At 41.3% G+C, this 23,381-nt stretch overlaps 1 protein-coding gene across 1 annotated transcript in view; it reads left to right on the forward strand.

Annotated features, from left to right (window-relative positions):
• The first annotated feature begins 625 nt into the window (after positions 1-625).
• Positions 626-23,381, forward strand: part of plpp4 (phospholipid phosphatase 4) — a 51,458-nt gene continuing 28,702 nt past the window's right edge. Inside the window, exon 1 of the mRNA XM_086258531.1 lies at positions 626-1,107. Coding sequence (XP_086114657.1) covers positions 1,019-1,107 — 89 coding nt within the window. The 5' untranslated portion in view covers positions 626-1,018. The remainder of the gene's footprint in view (positions 1,108-23,381) is intronic.

The following is a 23,381-nucleotide window of genomic DNA, read 5'->3' on the forward strand; positions in this document are numbered from 1 at the left end:
TCTATAAAAGGCTGGCAAGGTTTCCTGGCTCACAGGTATTGCTGCTGTCTGTGCTTCTTCATCACTGCCTGACTGCTTAGACCCTGAGGTGCTAGATTTGTCATAGGGTATGATTGGACAGTATGTGGAAGGCCCAACAGAGAGAAAGTCCCTCCGCCCCTCCCAAAGTGGTCTTCTTTTGTTCCAGGATTGCAATATCATGTGTCAGTAATATCAGGTAAGCCTGATACCGGTGTTGATGGATTAGTTCTACTAGAGTTGTAAAGGGTCTGGTCATGAACACCTGCCCAGATTGTGCCAGCGGAGGGTCGCCCTGCTTTGTGTCGCTTTTACAGCCAGTGGGTCATTGTAGTCTGTGAAGAGATGTTGGTTCAAGGTCTCTTTAGTGCAGAGCAGACAAGAAGAAACATGGAGGAGTGTTGGACATGAGCACTCGAGCCTTTCTTTTCCTCCCATGAGTGTCTGTGTGGTGTTCCAGAAACTTCTAGTCATCTGAATCTCCAAAGTCAAACGCAGAGGATGAGAGAGAGGGAGAGGAAGAGAGAGAGAGAGCGAGAAGAGAGAGCGAGACCCACACCACACAAGCTCGCTGACGCTCTGAGTATCTCCCTTTTACTTTGCAGCCTCCCATCACTTCCCTCTCTGTGCTGACCCACACCTGTACCTTCTCCCAAATCGGCTGATATCTTCTGGCCCCGAACTCCAATCTTAAATTAAGAAACTGATGGAGTGGAAGAGGAAGAGTTTCACTCGATAGAAGAGCAGCTGTCAGCAACAGAGTTGCTTTAAAGAAAATCGCCCGAGGGGGACAGAAACAGACGGGGACGAGCGGAGACAGGCGAAGGAGCGAAAAAGAGAGGAAGACTGCTTCAGGTGACCGAGTTGCAATGGAGGTGCACGGCATGCGCGATTAGGGAGCGCTGGGCTTTTGTTAAGGTGGATTACAAAAGTGAAAAAGCCTCCAGAACTGACCGGGACCGCCTTTTTTCTGCTTGAGTTGACGGATTGTCTCCGAATCATGAACGTGTCGCCTCCAGACCGCAGGAAAAACATGCGAGAATTGGCTCTGGAGATTGGCATCAGAGTTCTGCTTTTCGGAGTTTTCGTGTAAGTAAAGGCTCCAGCAGCTGAGTTATCTGAGAAACACCGAAAACATTCAAATTAATAACAAAAATAATAATAATGAAAAACTGCCTGGCAACTACGCGCATCTTGGCGATGACATTCATTTTCGTCACTGATGTTATACATATGCCTTTCCATTATTTCGACACAGAAGTGTTGTGTTCAGGTTTATGTGCCGCGGTGTGGTGCTGAACGAACAGGTCCCCGTGCTTGTGTGTGTGTGTGTGGCGGTAGCTGCGGTTCAGCAGCGTGGACAGACCGCTGTCAAACCAGCAGCAGACCGACGCTGTGGTTAACAGGTTGCAAAAAACAAAACAAAAAAACAACAACTTAAATCTCCACCAGAATAGACTTTCTGTTATGAGCGCGCTCTGTACTGACTCTTATGAAAGAACTAGTATTTAGTTTCTTTGGATCACAGCCGGTTAGAGAGCTGCAGCGACAGCTCATCTGACCGTTTCACCAGACACGACACAGTAATCTAACTAAGCACACAATGATGAAATGATACTTTGCCCCCCTTTTTTTTCTGTGAAGCTTCTTCCTCGCAAGCAAAAACTAACATAAATAGGTTATAATTGTTTGTCTATCTTGGAGCTATTAAGCTCCAGGTGCATCATGATTTTATCATTTACCATTTTGCTTATTTTTATGCTCGATATCATCTCAGTTGAGCTACAAGTCCTGATATCTACAATGCATCCCCTTGCTGCATCTTTTTCATTTATGGGAAAATAAAAGAAGAAGGAAAAAAAAGAAGAAGACGCTCCTCTCATTTTGGAGTGTGTAGACACAGTGCGTGCATTCCGTGTGTGTCATTAATATCTATCTCTTGGCTAAGTGGTCCAACTCTGTGTGTGCTCTCACAGCAGACGGATTATCCGGCCAACAAGAGCCTGATGGTGTGTCCTGATTGTGTTTGACATGGATAAACTCAGATAGAGAGATGAAAAAAAAGCATAAAGTATCTTGGATATACCCTTTGTATATTTGAATGTGATACTAGGCTCTAGGATTTGCTTCTGTGAATCTGTGCCACATTGAAAGAAAAATGCAGTTTCACACAATACAATCTTCTTCATCATCATCATCATCATCATCATCATCACGAGGCAAGTGTTGTATTGTAGCACAGAAGCCCCAGCCACAAAGCACTTGATCACCTTAATGAAGTGAGTTTTACTCCCCATATTCCCTCTACACTGCACAGAGCTTTAATCTGCTTCTGATAACACTCAGTCTCCCCCATCAGTACACTTGATCTACCCCTAATAGGATATTAAGAGCAGGATGGTTACCGAGCATCACGTTCTTCTATGAGACAGTGCACACACACAGACATGCACTGCATGTTGTTCAGCTTTGGGAAGGTTGTTACTTTCCTGCTGGGCTACATTTGATACCGATACCTTGGATTAAATAGGATTAACTAGTGACAAAGCTGGTGAACCAAGAAGCCATAGAAGCCAGATTCCTTTGTTTGCTGTTCATTTTGATTTGATGGATACAGAGTGCCAAATTTTAAGAGCAAGTTTCAATCGTGTATTCAGAGAAGGGAGAATTTGATCTTCTGCGTTTCTTTGGGGCTCAAAGTTATTGTTGTATCGAACAAGTTTTATTTCAGCAGACCAGATAGAGTCGCCCTCTGGCCTCGAAGGGCAGCGGATCCTGTTCGTATCTAACCTCAAAGACTGTGGTGAAGGCAGGATAATTGGGGTCAACTAGTTTCTGTTGTTTTCTCCGCTGAAGGTGTAGAGGACAGGTTTTGGCTGCCGCTATCCGTGCCTGCTGTGCGGTGTAGGCTTGGTGTAGGTGTAATGCACTGTATTTTTATCTTGGGAAGAAAACGACAGTCTCATCTGTGCATGTTTGCCAGGGAGAGTTACCAGTCGTCTTAAATTTAGTTTCACAACTTGGTGTTTTCTTCCTCTGCAGCTCACTCTTGAATTTGACAAACTGGAAGGAAAATGAAGAAAAGATTTTTGCTCATTTTGCTGTTCATATTCTTTCAGAATTGTGAACATGTACCGAGGGGAAATGAATGAATTCATCCTGAAGTAGGTCTAACGAGCAGATATGAATGCATCAGAGGTGTCTTTCCCATATGCAAGTTTGGTAATTCGGTTTGTCTTTGATTCTGATTAAATAATGCTGACTGTGGCAAGGAAGTTATCCTCTCTGCTTGACTGCCCACCCACACAAACAGTGGACTTTAATCCTAAGAGGCTTGAAATCTCTGCATTATTCACATCCAAATTTTTCCAAAGACAGCCTGCCTTTAAGGGAACGTTACTTTCTATTTGCCCTTGCTTGCCAAGCTGCTGTCTGTTCCAAGCCTCGGGAGATGCAGTGACCTTAGTGAGAGGCTGAAAGTGTGACTTTGGGTTGGCCCTGTGCTATGAAACCACTAATGCCATGCAGTCATCATAGGTTAGCACCCCAGGAGTCACGCATGTCTTATTCTAAAGGGATATGATCTCTGACATTAGGCAAAGTATAAAACAAGAGAAACACAAATAAACACAAAGATAAAGTCCTTTTTAAAAAAAAAAAATCTCTAGTTAAATGCTCAGCAAAGAAGGAGAGGATAATGAGATTGGTCTTATTTCCCTTTCCTTGTAATCCAGAGCGCAACAAGCAAGAGCTTAGACAAATACCAAGGACTCATTTCTTCCTTGAGTGGTTGTGTGACAGAGCTCGTGTCCTCAATCAAGCAATACAAGCTTGAATTTTGTCAGTGTGTTTGTCCCGAAGCTCATAGTCGGACAATTGAATAAGCACGTCCCATAAATACCCGAACACTGCTTGCAAGCAGAACAGGCGACAAAAGCAAGAAAGACAGAGACAAAAAGAAAGAGACAGAAGAGGAAGATAAGATGGAGGACACACAGTTAGGGAGATCTAGATTGTTGAGAGATTTTCAAGATTAAGACCTGAGGCTCAGAAAATAGATAGGCACCATAACAACCGTGAGAACCCGTATCAAAGCAATCTAAAAGCCTCTTGATTGCCCAGAGAAGATGGCTGCTATTTTACAGGCTGTCATACACAGCAAAACAGAGTAGATCTGTTTGTGCCAGAAGCAACAATTTGGAACCAGGCAGAAATTACTTATTTATTGAAGAAAATTATGGTGATAAAAAAGGATTATTCTTAATTGCATGCATTGGTAATGAGGCATACTAATGTGTGATCTGAAGCTGGCATCAGCCATTAGATCATTTTTTGATATGCAGTGTCATGAAAAACTATTTGCCCCCTTCCTGATTTATTTTTTTAGTATTTTTCATTAGTATTTTTTGCACATCTGTCACACGTACATGTTTGAGAGCAAAAGGTTTTTAATATTCGACAAATATAATCCGGGGAAATACAAAATGCACTTTTTAAATATTTCTTAAATGAAAGAAACTGTCTACACCCCCCTATTCATATGTGGAAAAAGTAACCGCCACCTCGTGTTAAATCATGAAATAACTGCGTAACCACAATTTTTGGAAAGCTGAGTCACTCACAGGCCTGATTACTGCCAGGCACGTTGAATCAAGAAGTCCTTAAACAGAATCTGTCTGATGTAGGCTAAAAGATACCAAAACGCAACCATGATCTAAGAAACTCTGGAGGAGATGAGAAACAAAAACTTTGACAACAGTCACTCTGGAAAGGGTCACGAAGCCAGTATTTAAGGCTCTGGGACTCTAACCATGGTGTGAGCCATTATCCACACATGCAGAACACTTGGAGCAGCAGTGAATCTTCCCAGGAGTGGCAAGCCTACCAAAATTACTCAACAACTCATCCAGGAGGTCACAAAAGAACCCAGAACAGCATTTAAAGAACTGCAGGCCTAACTTGCCTCAGTCAAGGTCAGAGGTCTTGTTTTACATTTGCCAATAAAAGTCCTTGATGATCACCAAGACTTTTGGGAAAATGCTCTCTGTACTGACGAGACAAAAGTTGAACTTTCTGGAAGGTTTTTGTAATATAGCATTTGATGGTCTGATGATCTGGGCAATTTTGCTGCTTCAGGACCTGGAAGACTTACCATAGTTCTAAAAATTTGCTCTCTATCAGAAAATCCTGAAGAAGAATATCTGACCATCAATTCATCCCCTGAAGCTCAAGCACACTTGGTTTATTAAACAGATTTAAATCTGAGATCCTTTTTTTTTTTTTTTTTTGCCTGTCCCATTTGGTTCTTTAGCCATCAGAATTGTTGTCTGAAGACCAACAAGGATACTCAATGGATTTACTTTGCCAAATGGATCTTCGTGGCATTGCCGTATTGGTCCATTTGGTCGATCTTTGTTTTTATTATTTATTATATTTTATTTTCAGATGTTACAGATGGGACAGACATGAGTGAGGGATAGGAAAGGGAGAAAGAAAGAGGAAGGAAAGGAAAAACAGAAGGGGAGAGGGACAGTGAGAAAGGGGGGGAGAAAAAAAAAAAAAGAATCTCCTGGATCACCTGTTGAGAGAAGAATAGAAAACAAGCAAAAAAACAAAAAAAACAAAGCAACATACTAAACACAACACCATCGCATTAATCTAGCTAAGTGTAAACAGCAGTAAATACTAAATATTCAATGTTGTTGTGCAGCACGCAGGACAGATGTGCTTCGAAGTAGTAGCCAAGAAAGGTGTAATTTAAGTCTACGAGCAGTGAACACCCGTGTGCATACCTGTGTGGATCAGCGTGCTTGTATTCCAAAGGTTTCTCCATGTAACGATCTGCTAGGGAGTGTGGGGGGGGCATAGCCCCGTCCTCCAGGGTATGAAGCAGGTATGGAGGAGATCAAAACTCCAGGCATCCAGAGGCCCCCAGAACACAAGAAACCATGGAAGACCAACAGAGGGGCAGCTGCGCCACTGTCCCAGCAAGAGCTGAGGAGAGTCCCAGATGAGGGCTCACTCAGCTGCCGCGGAGCAGAAGCCAGGGGGAGTTGCAGTGACGCGCCCGTGAGCTCCGCCGGCAGCCAGCTGTGCCTGAGTGACCGAGCCCCAGGCCGAGAGGCCGGGGGCACCCCACCTCCGAAGTGGCCCGAGCGAGCCCCAGGTTCCAGGCCCCGATAAGCGGCCGCCAAGGAGTGAGCCGGTGTGTACCTGGACGCCCACCCCCAGACACAAAGAACCACCAACGCACCGACACCTGAGGGAGTCCGCCACCGGCAGGGGAAGTGGTGGAGGGGTGGAGATAGGCCTCCAAACCTTGGAGGGCCTGAGGTGTCCCCAGAGAGGTGGTGTCTGATACCCAACCTGACATATAGACACAGACATACAGGCACATCCATTCCCCCCCTCATGCTCTCATATGCACTCACTCCACACTCAACCAATGTGGAGACAGACATAAAGAGACGTTGTACACACGATCACACTCCCCAAGCGTACTCTACAAACCGGGTCTAGGTACCCTTGCCCCTGGAGGGGGGAACTGCACCCAGACCCAGGTGGTGTTTCCCTTTTCCCTGCGGTGGAGAGAGGCAGACCGCCCCGACTCCGTAGCAGCAGGGAGGCCCCACACTCCAGACCGCAGTCGGACGGCCAACTCCTCCTAGCCCCCCCGCTCCAGCAGGCCGCAGAGAATGGGGGTGGGAGAAGACTCCAAACCTCCCTCCACCCGCTCATTGTAGTGTTGATGCATGTGTGTTCTAAGGTGCAATTAAAACCCAGGAGGGCATGGAGCTACCTGCCAAGAAGCAGCAGGTAAGCGCATAGTCCCTCCTGATAGCCCTCAATGTCTAAGTGTATTTAAAATTGAGAGGTGGGCAACGACGCCAGGGGTGAGGTATACACCCTGATGGTAATATGGACTCCGTGATTGTGCCCACCCCCAGGCCCCTGCAGGCCTAACTTGCCTCAGTCAAGGTCAGAGGTCTTGTTTTACATTTGCCAATAAAAGTCCTTGATGATCACCAAGACTTTTGGGAAAATGCTCTCTGTACTGACGAGACAAAAGTTGAACTTTCTGGAAGGTTTTTGTAATATAGCATTTGATGGTCTGATGATCTGGGCAATTTTGCTGCTTCAGGACCTGGAAGACTTACCATAGTTCTAAAAATTTGCTCTCTATCAGAAAATCCTGAAGAAGAATATCTGACCATCAATTCATCCCCTGAAGCTCAAGCACACTTGGTTTATTAAACAGATTTAAATCTGAGATCCTTAAACAGGCCCCTTGTGTTCAAAAAACCTCCAATATAACAGAACTAAAACACCTCTGCAAAGAAAGTGGGCCAAAGTGACGTGAAAATTAGTCATAGCCTGTTATCACAACCAGCTGATAGATTTAGGAGGCAGTTTCTTTTTCACACAGGGCCAGAGAGGTTTGGATTACTTGTTTCCCTTAATAAATAAAATCATAATTTAAAAACTGCATTTTGTATTTACTCGGGTTATCTTTGTCTAATATTAACATGAGTTTGATGCTCTGAAACATGAAAGTGTGACAAATATGCATAAAACTAAGAACTCAGGAAGGGGGTAAAATGCATTTTCACAGCACTGTAGTTGCTGTCAAATGAGGTTAGATGCAAGTGTATTGAAATAACACAATTCATCCCTCAAAACAGTGACTGCACATCATTCCCCATCTCAGAGGAAAGTTTAGGCAGTAGCGAGATACAGCCCAGAGCGTTAGCCAGTCTCAGAGATGATGGGGAGGAGCAGAGTCTTGAAAGAAACTTGGACTTTTTGAGAATAAACAGATTGTTTAGTCAACACGTCTGTTGGATTAAAGGTACTTTCAGCTGCTCAATATTTTCCCGAGGGTGGATCTGCATGTTTGATTTGGCAGAGATTTTTCACCATTTTACACCAGATGCCCTTCCTGACGCTATCCTCCCGTTTATCTGGGCCTGTGATCCCCTGAGGCTGGGTTTATTTCTCCTGCCGGTTATAAACTAGGGATCTTTCACGTGTAGAAGTGAACGTGTTATCGGATTAATGGTTAAAAAGAGAGACAGAAAAAAAAGAGCGATGCAGAGTTTAAACTAAGCTGTAATCCTGATATAATTAGTCCTGGTTGATTACCATGACTGCAGTTTAATGATACAACAATAATTCCTTAAACATCAAACACAAGTGGAAATACAGGTGACTCTGTTTTTAGTGCAATTAGCTCACTTTGGTTTTATAAAGATGTCTGATCTGATCTGGATCTGATCTCACGCAGCACATAGTACAAAGAGCCGTTGTGCACAGCGAATCACAGCGCCGATGATGACCCTGTAGAGGAGGATTCAGCCAGTCACCTACAGCTCTTCATCTAACCACTCCTCTAACTGTGCCTGCGCCGTCTCGTTCCATTAAAAATTTAATGGACCGCTAAAAAAAAAGAAAAAAAAGATTGTTGATAAGCAGTCATAGTCAGCACTTACTTCAGTGCAAAACACATTGCAGTTTTTAAATCTTTCATAATTAATCCCTCATGTTTTGCCAGTCCAACGCTTTTAATGTGAGGCAGCATATTCTCTTTACATTAGCAGTAGCTTAATACTCTTACTTGGCAGTCTCCTGGTCCTCGTTTGAAGAGAAATAACAATAGACGGCGAGGCTGTTATCAGTGGTGTGGAGAATTTTTCTTTGTTTTTAATTACATGCATGCATAGTTTTCTTGTGCAAGAATACCCTCTGTGCTTGGAAAATCTAAATTCTGCACGGGTCTTTTCGTTGCATCCAACAAACATTACATTACATCAAGAGTGATTATAGAATGTAAATGAAAAGGAGCTGGAAAAAAAAGCTATAATCAAAATGGGGGTCTGAGATCATGAAAGCATTAATGTAATAAAAGATTATAACTTTAAAGTGGTGTGGACACTAAAATATTCTTGGCCTTTCTCCCGAACTCCACTCACAGAAACGGTAGAAATAGTGTAATTATTTTAATATAAGATGTCAGTAAAGAGATTTTTACCCAGAGGGCCACAGGTGTGAGTGCCAAAGCCATAATATAAAGTGCTGAATTTTAATCCTTGTAATCAGAAAGAGCCGACCCCCAAAATAGACACAGTAAGTCTGCAGCTTTGCAGCCTTCAGCTCTTCGTTTTATTCATCTGTCTATATGGTTTAGTCCAAACGCTTTTTCCCCACGGGCAAAATTTCTAAGAAAACAAGATCACTCCTGCACAGTACACAGTGGGTAATGGCAAAGAGAGGGAGTAAATTCTGCAGTCCACTAAGTCCAGTGTGGAGCATTTAGACTCAGATACAGTGTTCAGAATTTGGATGACTGAACTAGAAATACAGACAAGCAAGAATTGGGGTAGCAAACGTTGACTGGTGAGAAAGAGGACTCCAGAGGGATGCTGCTGTTGTACTATTTGCCTGTATACATATTTATTATGTTCGGCTGTGGACAAACATGACTTCTCAACACTGACACATCGCCGTCTTCAGTCATCTGCCATTTGTGTAAATTTCATAATACCCGTCTTCATAATTATAATATATTCTCCTCGCCTTAATTTTTCCTGCTACCACATTTGAAGCACTGAGTCACGGGTCATCCAACCTGTGACCCTCATTATCTTTGAGATGAAGAAAGAATTGAGATTGCATGTTTGACTACTGACTGTAACAAGGCACTGAAATACTTCCTGACTCGATAACACAAACAGACCGAGTCAGCAAGCGGTGACTGAAACAGTGTGACCTCAGTAGTGTTCCCTTTGTACATCTTTGTCTGAAGAGCCCAGGGAGAGCACCCAATGTTGTGCTTGATTGTATAAGCTATATTCGACACAGTAACTTAATCCCTAAATGTGTAGGTTTAATAAAGTGGCAGTTTATTCAACAGTTTCGAATTAAACCAAAAAACTATATGAGTGAAAATACAAAAGAGACAACGTCAGACTATGTGAGGTAATTTTAAAAAGAAATCACATTTTGGATGTGATTGTGATTAGTGACCATGGTGAATTGGGAATCTGAGTGGTGTGAGAAGATTTGAGAAAAGATTAGCAGAAGGAAAGCTCTATTAGCAAACGAGGCAGATGCTGCAGCAAAAATATCCATGAATCCAGCGAGAGCAGAGGCAGCTGACTCTCACACCAAGACCAGGGAATCCCTGACAGCTCAGTCTGTCACCGCTCTAAGCTACTCTGGCATTTCATTCTCCACAATCGTTTGATCAGCTCATTATGTCTTGCTGTCCCTGCTGTCATTTTTCCAAACCCGTATCTTTATCCCTCCATGGGTAGCAGATTGCTCAGTTACTCTCTGTGTGTCCTTTACACCAGTCTGCCTTAAAGGGGTACTGCAAGTCGCTTTGTGAAGATTGCCTTGTGGGTCAACTTACCTGTTAGAGGAAATTTACTGTAAGAAAAAAAGTCAAACAGTACTATGCAACAGTCTTGAGCTGCCCTTCATGTCTTTATTTTCTGGTAGGAAAATTAATCAGAACACATGCAAACATACACAGAGATACAGTATAAAAGGAAAAAACTGGGTTTGTACAGTTCTTATGAGCTTGAAGATGAATATTTAGTTTGACCACATATGAACTCTCTTAGGTGGCCTTGTTTCTCTGTCAAGCTGATTCAACACTACTTCAGTAAAGTTGAGGTCTGGGCTCTGGGGAGACCAAATCCATGACTGATAGTGTTCATGATGGTTTTTCAATTCAGTTCAATTCAATTTTATTTATTATGCGCCAAATCACAACAACAGTTGCCTCAGCTCGCTTTATATTGTAAGGTAGACCCTACAATAATACATACAAATAAAAACCCAACAATCATATGACCCCCTATGAGCAAACACTTTGGTGACAGTGGGAAGGAAAAACTCCCTTTTAACAGGAAGAAACCTGAACCAGGCTCAGGGAGGGGCAGCCATCTGTGGCAACCGGTTGGGGAGAGAGAAGGAAGACAGGATAAAAGTCATGCTGTGGAAGAGAGACAGAGATTAATAACAAGTATTTTTCAGGTGTTTTTCTGTCCAGGTTTGCCTTTACTGCATTGGCAGTGTGTTTGGAATCACTGTAGTGCCGCAAAATGAAGATGTTCTGAATCTGATGCTTTTCAGATGGTACTGCACGGTGGATCAAAATCTGATGCTACTTCTTGTGTTCATAATTCCATCAAGATCCACTGGCACCATGACCATGACACAGCCTCCAGTGTTTTACTGGATTCATCACTCCATAAGACCTGTTTTAACTGATTAACATTCCAGTTCTTCTGTAATTAGAAATACTTTAGCATTTTCTCCCTATAGCCTAAACCAATGGCTAAAATTGGTTCTTTGCTAAGTTGTCTGTTTTGTGCTTCATCCCTTGAGTTAGGTGCCTTTTTTATGCTCGTAACAGTGTTAAAAGAGGATTAACAAACAATAAAATATTGCCTGGACTTCAGGTACAAGGACTGAAAATGAATAAAAAAAACAATATTTTATGAATGTCAAACTCTCATCTTTGACACGTTTCATGGATTCAGCTAAATAAACTGGAAAAATTATGTGATGTGACAGTGGCTTTTATTAGACGAGGCAGCTAACACATTCATGTTCACTTGGATGCATAGGTCAGTGTTAAGTGGCCAAAAAACCAACAAAAAACCCATCAAAACAAAATAAAGAAAGAGAAAAAAACTATTGCCTGAAAATAGTCAAGTACACGGAATTAAAAGGAGCAAAATACCCGCCAAAGTCCAAAGAAAACCTTTTGAAAACCTTCAGAAAGCCTGGAGAACTATTCCTCTTTCAGTGCACTTTAAAGAATTACAAACAAATATGGCTTCTTGGAAAGAAAACATTAAGAAATGAGGGGTGGCTCAAGACTTTTGCACATTACTGTAGGAGAAGCAGAAAAACCCTTATTCTAGTTAACAATAAATCAGATTACAGATTTTTGAGTTATTTTTTGTCGTGAATTTACGACATCTGAAAACAGTTCCAACTTTTACATCCACTCTGAGTTCAATGTTGTTGTCATGCGCCTTAATAATTTATCATATAACACAGAGTTGCACTTTTCCTCCCAAATCTAATTCCCAGCCTTCCCACTGCTCGTATTACAAAGTGAAAATAATAAACTTAACCAGTTTCCATCATTGTACTGGGGGGGTCTTAAAAGTCAAAGAAGAATCTTGTAAAAACTACAGTAACAGCAGGGATTGTGCTTTACATGTGGCGTTTTCAGCTGGAAAAACAAAACAAATACTGGAATGTAACCACTGTTCAGAATTATGAGCTTTTATATTTTCTTATTCTTAGGGAAAAGCTCTTACTGCAACATGGTATTGTGTTCTGGTATTGCAATTTCACCATTGTAAAATATGAATGTCAATCTCAGTTCTAGCCGTAAACAAATCTTAATGTTAAAACTGTTCCTTTTGTAAAATAAAGCGGCTCAGCAATCAGGTTGAAGCTCAGAGGATGCAAATGATGGAGCTGTAATGATGTTATGAAGATAAACTGCATCACATTATTTGTTCATTTTGTGCTTCCATTCTGTTCATCTGAACATGTTCTCTAAAACTTTAAAGTTTCCCCATTATTTTAGAAGTATTTGAACCATGACTGGTGCTCGGTAGATGTAGGCTGTGATGAGGGGCAGTGCTGTGGCGCTCTGAGGTGTGGAAGTGCGGAAGTGACAGCTTCTGTCAGAGTGGAGAGGAAGGTCCCCTGCACTGAGTTACACTTCCTCCCATCACGACGTTTCTATTCTTATACCTCCCCCTGTCACTTCATCGTTTTATTGCCCCTTTCTTAGGTGATTTTTTTTCAGCCTCCTCTGTATTACTGTCATTTTCAGCATCATACTCTTATCTATATACAAAGACAGATGAGGGGCTGAGAAGATGAAAGAGCCTCCCGCCAACACACACACTAGCACATTTGGCAGTCTCCTGGCCCAAATCTTAAAATATATAACAAGCATGCTCCTCTCCTTCTGGAGAAGCCTTCATCACGTCTGTGTGTGTGTGTGTGTGTGTGTCCCTCAAGCCCCAAGCTTTTGCTGTCAGACCACTTTTTCCTTGATGAGTATTCTGTGATTTCCTTTAGAGAATACTGCAGAGTAACTGCTCACTTTTTGCCACTGTAAGGTGAATTTGTGGACAGTGTGCGTGTCATAGTTGAAGGGAAGAAACTTACATGTATATTTTGAAATCTGTCATAACTTTAAAGTAGAATGATAAACTCTATCATTCACCCATTTTCTTCCACGTATGCAATTTAGGATCACGGGCAGGCTGAAGCCCAGCTACCGTAGCACAGGAGGTGGGGTACACCCTGGACAGGTCAGCAGTCTGTCACACTAATTTAGGTTCTTTTGACTGTGGTAAGTACCTGGAGTGATCCCACGCAGACATGGGGAGAACATGCAAACTCCACACAGAAAGGCCAGATCATGGATTTGAACCGAGAACCTTTTTGCTAAGTGTTAAAGAAAAAGAAAGCCAAGTAATAATGAATGAATAAGTAACGAATAACACTGCGTTCCAGCTCACTAGATCAGAAATACAAATAAACAGTCTTTTCTTTTAATCTTTTCATTCTTTCTTTATTCTTCAACACTGTGGTGAACACAAAAGAAAAACAAATATTTGTATAATAAGGTTTAATGGTGGCACAAACTGTAGCATTACAATCTGATGAACTGGATTATGCAATAATATTCTGCACACTTGAGATACATAAAGCTACTTTTCCAGTTGAGTTTCTGTTTTCAGACAGTCCCTCTTATTATTATATCGCAGAATTACAGGATACCCACAGATACTGGTTTATAATTCTGTTGTAAAGGTGATAGGACTAATCGATAATGACTGGATCGAGACAGCTACGCTAAAAATCACATGCAGTTTATCATCCAGCTGTCAACAGACTCAAGCTCAGTCTAACTTAACCTTTTAATGTGTAAATGCTGCACACCAAGGTGCTTCAGTTCAATTAATTATGCTGATTAGACCTTGTCACAAGACTTTGAGGTTAAAGACAGCTTGATTGAATTGTCCTTGACTCTAATTAGTGAGACTGAATGTGTATGAAGTTCTGACCTCTGTGTTTCCAGTATATTCAGTAGCTAAATTAAGGTGGCATTTTCATATACATACAGTAGTTCAACCATCATGAAGTGTAGGAACTGAATATTGTTGCCAAACCTAAGAACTTAGCCTTTTTAACTCTTCTGATATTCTGTTTGTCAAAACAGGACCTACAATTACAGGTACTAGTAATCAAAGATGTTTTAATGATTAATGCCAGTGAACCAGGATGCAGAAAGCCAGGGTTCTTTAACCCTAACACACCTACAGTGGGGCAAAAAAGTATTTAGTCAGCCATCGATTGTGCAAGTTCCCCCACTTAAAATGATGACAGAGGTCAGTAATTTGCACCAGAGGTACACTTCAACTGTGAGAGACAGAATGTGAAAGAAAAATCCATGAATCCACATGGTAGGATTTGTAAAGAATTTATTCGTAAATCAGGGTGGAAAATAAGTATTTAGTCAATAACAAAAATACAACTCAATACTTTGTAACATAACCTTTGTTGGCAATAACAGAGGTCAAACGTTTACTATAGGTCTTTACCAGGTTTGCACACACAGTAGCTGGTATTTTGGCCCATTCCTCCATACAGATCTTCTCGAGAGCAGTGATGTTTTGGGGCTGTCGCCGAGCAACACGGACTTTCAACTCCCGCCACAGATTTTCTATGGGGTTGAGGTCTGGAGACTGGCTAGGCCACTCCAGGACTTTCAAATGCTTCTTACGGAGCCACTCCTTTGTTGCCCGGGCGGTGTGTTTTGGATCATTGTCATGTTGGAAGACCCAGCCTCGTTTCATCTTCAAAGTTCTCACTGATGGAAGGAGGTTTTGGCTCAAAATCTCACGATACATGGCCCCATTCATTCTGTCCTTAACACGGATCAGTCGTCCTGTCCCCTTGGCAGAAAAACAGCCCCATAGCATGATGTTTCCACCCCCATGCTTCACAGTAGGTATGGTGTTCTTGGGATGCAACTCAGTATTCTTCTTCCTCCAAACACGACGAGTCGAGTTTATACCAAAAAGTTCTACTTTGGTTTCATCTGACCACATGACATTCTCCCAATCCTCTGCTGTATCATCCATGTGCTCTCTGGCAAACTTCAGACGGGCCTGGACATGCACTGGCTTCAGCAGCGGAACACGTCTGGCACTGCGGGATTTGATTCCCTGCCGTTGTAGTGTGTTACTGATGGTGACCTTTGTTACTTTGGTCCCAGCTCTCTGCAGGTCATTCACCAGGTCCCCCCGTGTGGTTCTGGGATCTTTGCTCACCGTTCTCATGATCATTTTGACCCCACGGGATGAGATCTTGCGTGGAGCCCCAGATAGAGGGAGATTATCAGTGGTCTTGTATGTCTTCCATTTTCTGATGATTGCTCCCACAGTTGATTTTTTCACACCAAGCTGCTTGCCTATTGTAGATTCACTCTTCCCAGTCTGGTGCAGGTCTACAATACTTTTCCTGGTGTCCTTCGAAAGCTCTTTGGTCTTGGCCATGGCGGAGTTTGGAGTCTGACTGTTTGAGGCTGTGGACAGGTGTCTTTTATACAGATGATGAGTTCAAACAGGTGCCATTCATACAGGTAACGAGTGGGGGACAGAAAAGCTTCTTACAGAAGACGTTACAGGTCTGTGAGAGCCAGAGATTTTCCTTGTTTGAGGTGACCAAATACTTATTTTCCACCCTGATTTACGAATAAATTCTTTACAAATCCTACCATGTGAATTCATGGATTTTTTTTTCACATTCTGTCTCTCACAGTTGAAGTGTACCTCTGGTGCAAATTACTGACCTCTGTCATCATTTTAAGTGGGGGAACTTGCACAATCGGTGGCTGACTAAATACTTTTTTGCCCCACTGTACATGTATCTGTAATACACATCAATGCAACCTAAGATCAAAATAATTTAATATAATTATTTAGAATGAAAGTACATCTGAAATGACATCCAAACAAAAGACAGCAGTTAAAGGCCAGAGTAAGCCCACCAGTGGCTCCAATTATTTTGGCTGATTAGAGTGTAGAGTGCTTCTCCAGACTTGGTGTGTGTGTGCAGTCATGCTTGATCAGCATCTCTCTCACTCCCTGTTTGCTTCGCTGTCTTTAATATCCTTATTAATGCACAATATGAAATGTCCTGTGGGTTTGGGGTTTTTTTGCCATTTGAAGTGTTTATATTTTGGGGTTTAGCTTCCTTTTGTTTAGTATTTCTGGTAATTCAGGTAAGTAATTTAGTAATTTTATTTAGAGTTTATTAGTGCTGTCAGGGTTAATGCATTAACGTGCTAAAACGTGCTAATACACATTAGCGTGTTAACGCAGATCAATCCGTGTAAGGGGTTAGTCGGTGTTAACGCGTCATCGCGACTGATGTGATGAACATTTAACCCATCTGGAGCGCAGACTGACTCAAAATCCCTGAAATGTCTCTGTCAACGCATTTCGGGCAGTTTGTCCAAAGTTTGTCCATTCTGTGCTCCAGATGGGTTGATTGTGTTAAAATATTTAATCGTGTTAAACATTATGACAGCGTTAACGTGTGTAACCCCTTACCCTTACACGGATTGATCTGCGTTAGCGCGTTAATGCGGATTAGCCCGTTTTAACACATTAACGCTGACAGCACTAGAATGTATGTTTTTAGGTTTTTGTGTTCTTGTGGGTTATTAATATTTGATTCCTTGTGTTAACTTTTTTCTTGCCTCCTCTTTGTAATGTGATTCTCCATTCAGTTACAGTTTCAGCTGTGTCTTGTTCCCACTTCTCTTGATTATATTGCTCAAGGTGTGTCATGGGCTTTGTTTCAATCCTGGATGGTTGGATAGGATTCATATTGATTTCCACTCAATTGTTGTAAGCAAGGAAATCCAACCCTTACTTTCACATTTTTGTTTAAAAATAGCATCGTCAATGGCCAGTATAAAAGGCATTTCGGTCAATAACACTGTGTTCGCCCTAGCTTCTCCTTATCAGAGTTTCATTGACAAGAGGAAAGAAAACCTTTCACTAGGATTAATGATTAACTCCTGAATGCGAGTAGGAACCCACAGCTATTGTTTGGAAATTAAAAAAAAATGAAGTGACTCCATTTTCTTGTACGTGGCCATTGATTCTAAATAAAAGATGGATGGAGCTATTTCAACAGCTCCTGATTTGAAGCCTCAAGCTTAGCATCTCGTTGTTTTGAAAGTGGACATGATGACAGATGGATGGTCTGACTACAGCTGGGCTCCTCAAACTCATACAACAGGAACTTGAATTTGCCCCTCCCAAGCATGTCATCCTTCTTGACACTAATCGGGACCATAATTACAAAATCATGTTGTATTCACTAAGTCCTGGGACAAATGTTTATTAAATTAACAAATAAATAATCCATAGATTTTTATATTGTCAGACTTCTTTTTGCAACAAGTGGAGTCACAATCCCGCTCGCCACTAGAACGAAAGCATTTTTCTTCATTGGTTTCACTTTTCAGATCTGCACATGATATATTATTCAGGGTCTCCACAATAACAATCTTCAAGAAAATGAAAAACAAAGTCATTTTTCTGAAGTGGAAAGAAAATCACATTGAAGATAAGATTCACAACAGAAAACAACAACAAAAATACCCACGAAATACTATTAAACAAATCTGAGAAAGCAAAGTAAAAGTATTACAGTGTGATAACACTGAATATATAGACTTCACAGATAGGAGATGTATCATTATTATCCTTCAGATCCATAAAAATGCGGCATCCCTCTGTGTGTGTGTATCCATGTTTGTACAAGCAGTGGACCTCATCTCCCGATGCTTTCACACTGAGTGGTATTTGCAAGGGTTTTGTACACTCACTCTTCCTTTGAATGAACAAAAAAGCTGCACTCTCCTTCATGTTGCTGTCAACTTTAACATTTACTACAATAACCAATAAGCATGACAACAGGGATAAATGTCAGCTGTGTGTTCCAATCCCACATCTGTGTCCAATCTGTGTGAGCGATTTCTGTCGAATTCTTTCCACCTCCCTCCCTTTTCCCTTGTCTTTTTCTCTAATGCTCCAAGCATGGTTACCTTTATGCTTAACTTAATAAGCTCTGCGCACACACACACACACACACACACACACACACACACACACACACACACACACACACACACACACACACACACACCTAACAAATTGTCTGAACTAAGCACAAAACTTATTAACTTCTGAGGTGATTGCCAATGGCAGCTATTCAGCCTGCTAAATTCATGATGTGTCTGTATAGATTCAAAGAAGAATGCAGTGAAACCTTTTATATTAAAACATTTCAAGGTTGGCTGATAAATACACTCACGTAATTCCTATGTACATTCACCCATCAGTGGCTGTGGTTTAACCAAAGGTCACAGGATAATTATATAGAACTGTAGTGAGAGTTGCTTGGATAAAAATCTATTAGATGTACATTAGATATGAATTTTATTAGATTATATTCTTTTTCTTTTTAGGGCCAAATTAAGGGCTAGGGTTTTTTTCATTAATGTAACAAAGTTACAAAGACTCCCTGGCAGCCATCGGTCTTTTTCTTCTTCTTTGGGTTGTTCCCTTTAGTGGTTGCCACAGTGGATCATCTGCCTCCATCTAACCCCGTCCTCTTTTGTCACACCAACCCTTTACAGGTCCTTCTTCACTACATCCACGAATCTCCTCTGTGCTCTTCCTCTTTTTCTCCACAGTTGCAGCTCTATATTCATATCATTTTTTCCACAATATTCCCACTATCCCTCCTCTGCACATGTCCAAACCATCTCAGCTTTGCCACCCTATCTTTATCTCCAAAACGCTCGACCTGAGCTGTCCCTCTCATGTACTCATTTTTCACTCTTCCTGCTGTCCTTCTGTCCCACATTAAGTTTAAAAGGTTATTTTCATGTCAGCTACTTAAGTCTTTCTGAAACATCAAAGATAAGCATTAAGTAATGCTGGCTAGAATTACACTTCTTTCTAGAGCAGCGATTTTGAAGAATCACCAGAAGCAAGTGGCTTAAAAAGAAGAACATTTTGTCAACATAGTGGAAATATGTTATTTCTAAACATATTCTTTGAAGTTTAAAGAATAAAACTTATGGTTACTACGTTAAGGCCAGCAGTACCCCACTGTTTATTGAAAAATACATACTCAGCCACATATGTATATAGTTACACTTTACATGTTACACTTAAAGGAGCTTCTCAGCCGTGGAAAACTTTACCATGAAGCTCCTGGTGTACGGTTTTTGTGCTGATGTCGATGCCAGAGGATGTTTTGAGTGCTGCACTTTTCACTCTATAATTTTATGTGGTCTGCCAATTTTTTGACTGAGTTGCTGTCGCTCCTAAACTCTTAATCTTTGCAATAATACCACACTAATAATAATGTAGAATATCTTGGAAGGAAGTAATTTCAGAAAGTGAAATTACTGATGTGTTGCAACAGTGGGGCTCCGGCTATCACAGCACCCCAATCAAATTCAGTGAGCTCTTTAGAACGACCCATTTTTTGACACACGTCTGTAAAGGCAGTTTGATTCTGCCTGTGACAGTGGAAGTGAAAACACCTGAACTCAAAGGTGTGGCCGACGTTTTTATTCATAGTAGTGCATGTTAATCATTATGCACGGCTGTGTATACCACCTCCATTTCCACAAATCAAATCTTTTGTATTTAACAGAGCCTGGAACCAGAGCCTGTTTAAAGGGAGAATATCTTTAACTCATCATTAAAGATATTGGTATGAACAAAAAGACTGTATAACATTGATGGTCACACACCTTTTTGCTTCTTGATGCTTTGCCTGTTAAGCATTGTGGCTGTTAGTAGGGATATTCCTGGGTGACTAATTTCTTCAAAGACTAAACAAAGGGGAAAAAAATAAACTAACCAACTAGTCTAAAATTTAGAAAGATGCTGCTATCAACTTAAACTGGAGAACTGTTTACTGGAAAATGTCAAAAACTCTCTAAATAAAGGCATTTGAAACAATTAATTGCATTCTTCAATAATGATTCATGCTGCTTAACCTGCCGTTGTACGATATAAATACAGCCCTACTTCGAGCCCCTCCTGGTAGATTGAACACCTCACCCTATCACTAACAGAGCGTGAGCTCATCCTTTCGCCTTTTAAAGAACTAACAGTTACAGTGTTAACAAACAGAAAAGGTGTAAATTTACAGATTTATGGTATTTCTCAACATTGATGCGCCATCTGGTGGCCGGTGGATGCATAGCATTTAGAACACAACAATTTAACTGCACTGGGCATCAATTAAAAAGTAAAATGGTTAGTTTAAACATCTAGTGTGTTTGGTACCGACTAGTGACAATAGCAAAGATTGGTCAACTAGTCCACTAGTGTTCTTTGTTAAATAATTGCTTTTTAAAAGCTTCGAGTTCCCCTTTAAATGACTTGAATGATCTGAGATGATGAGCAAACAGCTGGTAGCTTCAATGTTGACACAGGATAAGGTCACCCAGTCTTGTCTCCTTGATCTTTCAAATACTGCGAAAATCAAACCTTTACTGTCATTCAACCATCTTTTAGTACACACTTTGATTTTCTCCCACTTTGATCATTACAATTCACTCTTCCCGTGCATCTCTCAGTCCTCCAAAGCTTGTCACCAATTGGTGCGTAGCACAGCGGCAAGGCTGCTAACAAAATCTAGCTGGCGGTCACATATTATATCTATCCTTGCATCCTTTCACTGACTTCCGTTGAAATTTAGAATCCAATTTTAAAAATATATTGGACAGGCCCCTGCTTACATAGCAGAGCTTTTGGGAATTTTATCATTTCCTTGAAGAACAATAGCCTGTTACATATCGTAGTAGTAGTACATGGATATTTCTGTTGTTTGTCTAACAGTCGTAGTAGTTACACCTGCATTACATATTGTATGGATTAAATCAATTGGATTACAGATGTGTAGTTAGGTTTAAAGGAGTTATTATTATTATTATTATTATTATTATTATTATTATATATCCCAATGTGTTAAACTTTTTTTTAAAATTTTATAGGCTGATGCCTGTTGCTTCATTCCTGTGTTATAGTGAAGCCATCATTGAAATGTGTGGAATTAAAAGCCGTTGACAAGCTGCGTGCGTCAGAAATTCAGGCGACAGCATTTTATTGTAGAACAGCTCCTTGTTGCTACTGTTTTATGTGGGAGCACTGAGTGTGGCAATTTTCTCTGCACAATGGAGAGAGAGAGAGCTCAACTAATATGATGAGTTAACACCAGTGGGGTGTTAAAGTTGATGCATTTACTCAGCATGCTCAGTGAATATAAGCTTTGGACCTGTTGAGCCTGTGCAAAGCTTTCTGGCAAATATTCAGTACATGGCAGCCTCGCTCGTCTCCTTCCTATTGTGGGTTGGTACTCTTATCTCACCATGTGCCCCCACCCCACCATGCTTCCTTCGTGTCCCTTTGGTGATGTCCTGCCAGCTTCATATGGCTGCATTTCCTAATACCTGCCTCAGATGTGAGGCTCTGACCTTTCCAAAAGTGTCTGTGGGGCTTTTATCGTGAACAGACACCTTCAGTGTTACTAAGCCAGCCCTCAGCTTTTCAATGCACCCTCTTGATTTAGCCAGCTTCAATGGGTAATTAAAAAAAAAAGGACCTAGTTTTCCACTGTATCCCCCACTAGGGTTTTGTGTGACAAGTGAAGGATTTTCTGTTTCTTTAGCCAACTTCAGACGGGATTCCTCCAGGGAAGGCAGCGCTAGCTCAGTGTCACTCAGCATCTATTTTGCTCCCCTCCTCTCTTCCCTGCCTGTGACAGGACTGATGCTATGCATTCTCGACACGTCTGGCCAAAGCCCTGACTGTAACCAGTAGCACAGACACAGAAAGAGAGGGCATGTGACACTTATTGTCCACACCAAATTCAGACTTGCAAAATAAAGAAGCCACTTGGAATTTTTTAGTATGTCTTGGAAATTCAGGTGACAGTGTTAATGCCAGTCATGGAGTTGGCTCTATAGGAACTTCTGATGGCTATATTAATATTATTAAGGGTGATTTTCCCCATAGCAGGTGTACGACCTTTGTTGTATGATTTAGTCATGTGTATCCAATCCAAACTCAAGCTGTGACTGTTTTGCTGGAAAAGGTTAAAGAACTTTTTCGCTCAGAGGCACAACGTTGCCTCAGCTCAAGACTTTCCCAAGCTTCAATTCTGTCTCCAAACTCCAGCCTTTAAACCCCCTGCCATAGCCGGTCACACAGCCTCGCCTCCAAGCTTAATGCCTTCTGTTTCCACTTGTTTCCCTGCTGTCTGGTCTCTTTGCAGCCTAAAAAAATAAATATGCATTATATCCAACAGAATTTTGCCAGGTAGATCGCTGCTAGCCTGATTTAAACTTCTCTTTTGAAAGAGTGCAATTATCTTCCAGCCTTCGGTCAGTGAGCAACAGTCACACACACACACACACACACACACACACACACACACACACACACACACACACACACACACACACACACACATACAAGCACGTGTTAAGTATCAAGACAGGATTGCTGTGCTGTGGTCTGCAGGCCCTGGTAATAAATGAAATAAAATTTGCATAATTAAATCAAGAATGTATCCTCAGTTTGTCGTTCAGCTTCGCTCTTTCTCCACTGTGAACCAGCGCTAATCCAATTCCATCATCAGCAGCGCTATATGAAATTACAGATACCCGGTTGTCTTATTTGAATCCAGCTGTGCCAGAGGAGTTAGATTTGATTTTGCTGGAATAGCAGAGACAGGATTTTTTTTCTCTCCTATGTGGAATAAAAATTTGTAACTTAAGCAAAAACCCGTACTCGTCTTTTCCCTTTCAGCAGTGTTGAGTGTGTGTAAGTTGTGGATTTGTGATAAATCCAGGCTCACCCACTGTGACTCTCAGCCATCAATCATTACAAATTCTACTTTTGTAGGTTAAAACATCGCCACAGCACATTTCACAGATCTGCATACCATTCATCTCATTCAGCTCTCAGCTTACTCATTCACTCTATTTCTAACAGGGGGGGGAAAGTGTTTTTGACCCACTTTAAGAAGTCATTAGATACACTTCTATGCCTGAGTTGAACCGAACCAAAGAATTTAATAAAGTCTTCCAATTACCAAAAAGCTGTAAGCAAAAAGTTTGTTTTTTTGCAACCATATTCTTAACATTTCTAAATCTAGTCTGTGCATTATTGCTCAGTTATTCCTTTTAAACTGTGCTGTAGTCA

Source organism: Aulonocara sp. 'chitande type north' Nkhata Bay, linkage group LG13, assembly GCF_057382095.1.
Source record: "Aulonocara sp. 'chitande type north' Nkhata Bay isolate Kocher_YH1m ecotype deep benthic linkage group LG13, A_spYH_male_GT1.1, whole genome shotgun sequence".
Classification (NCBI taxonomy): Eukaryota; Metazoa; Chordata; class Actinopteri; order Cichliformes; family Cichlidae; genus Aulonocara; species Aulonocara sp. 'chitande type north' Nkhata Bay.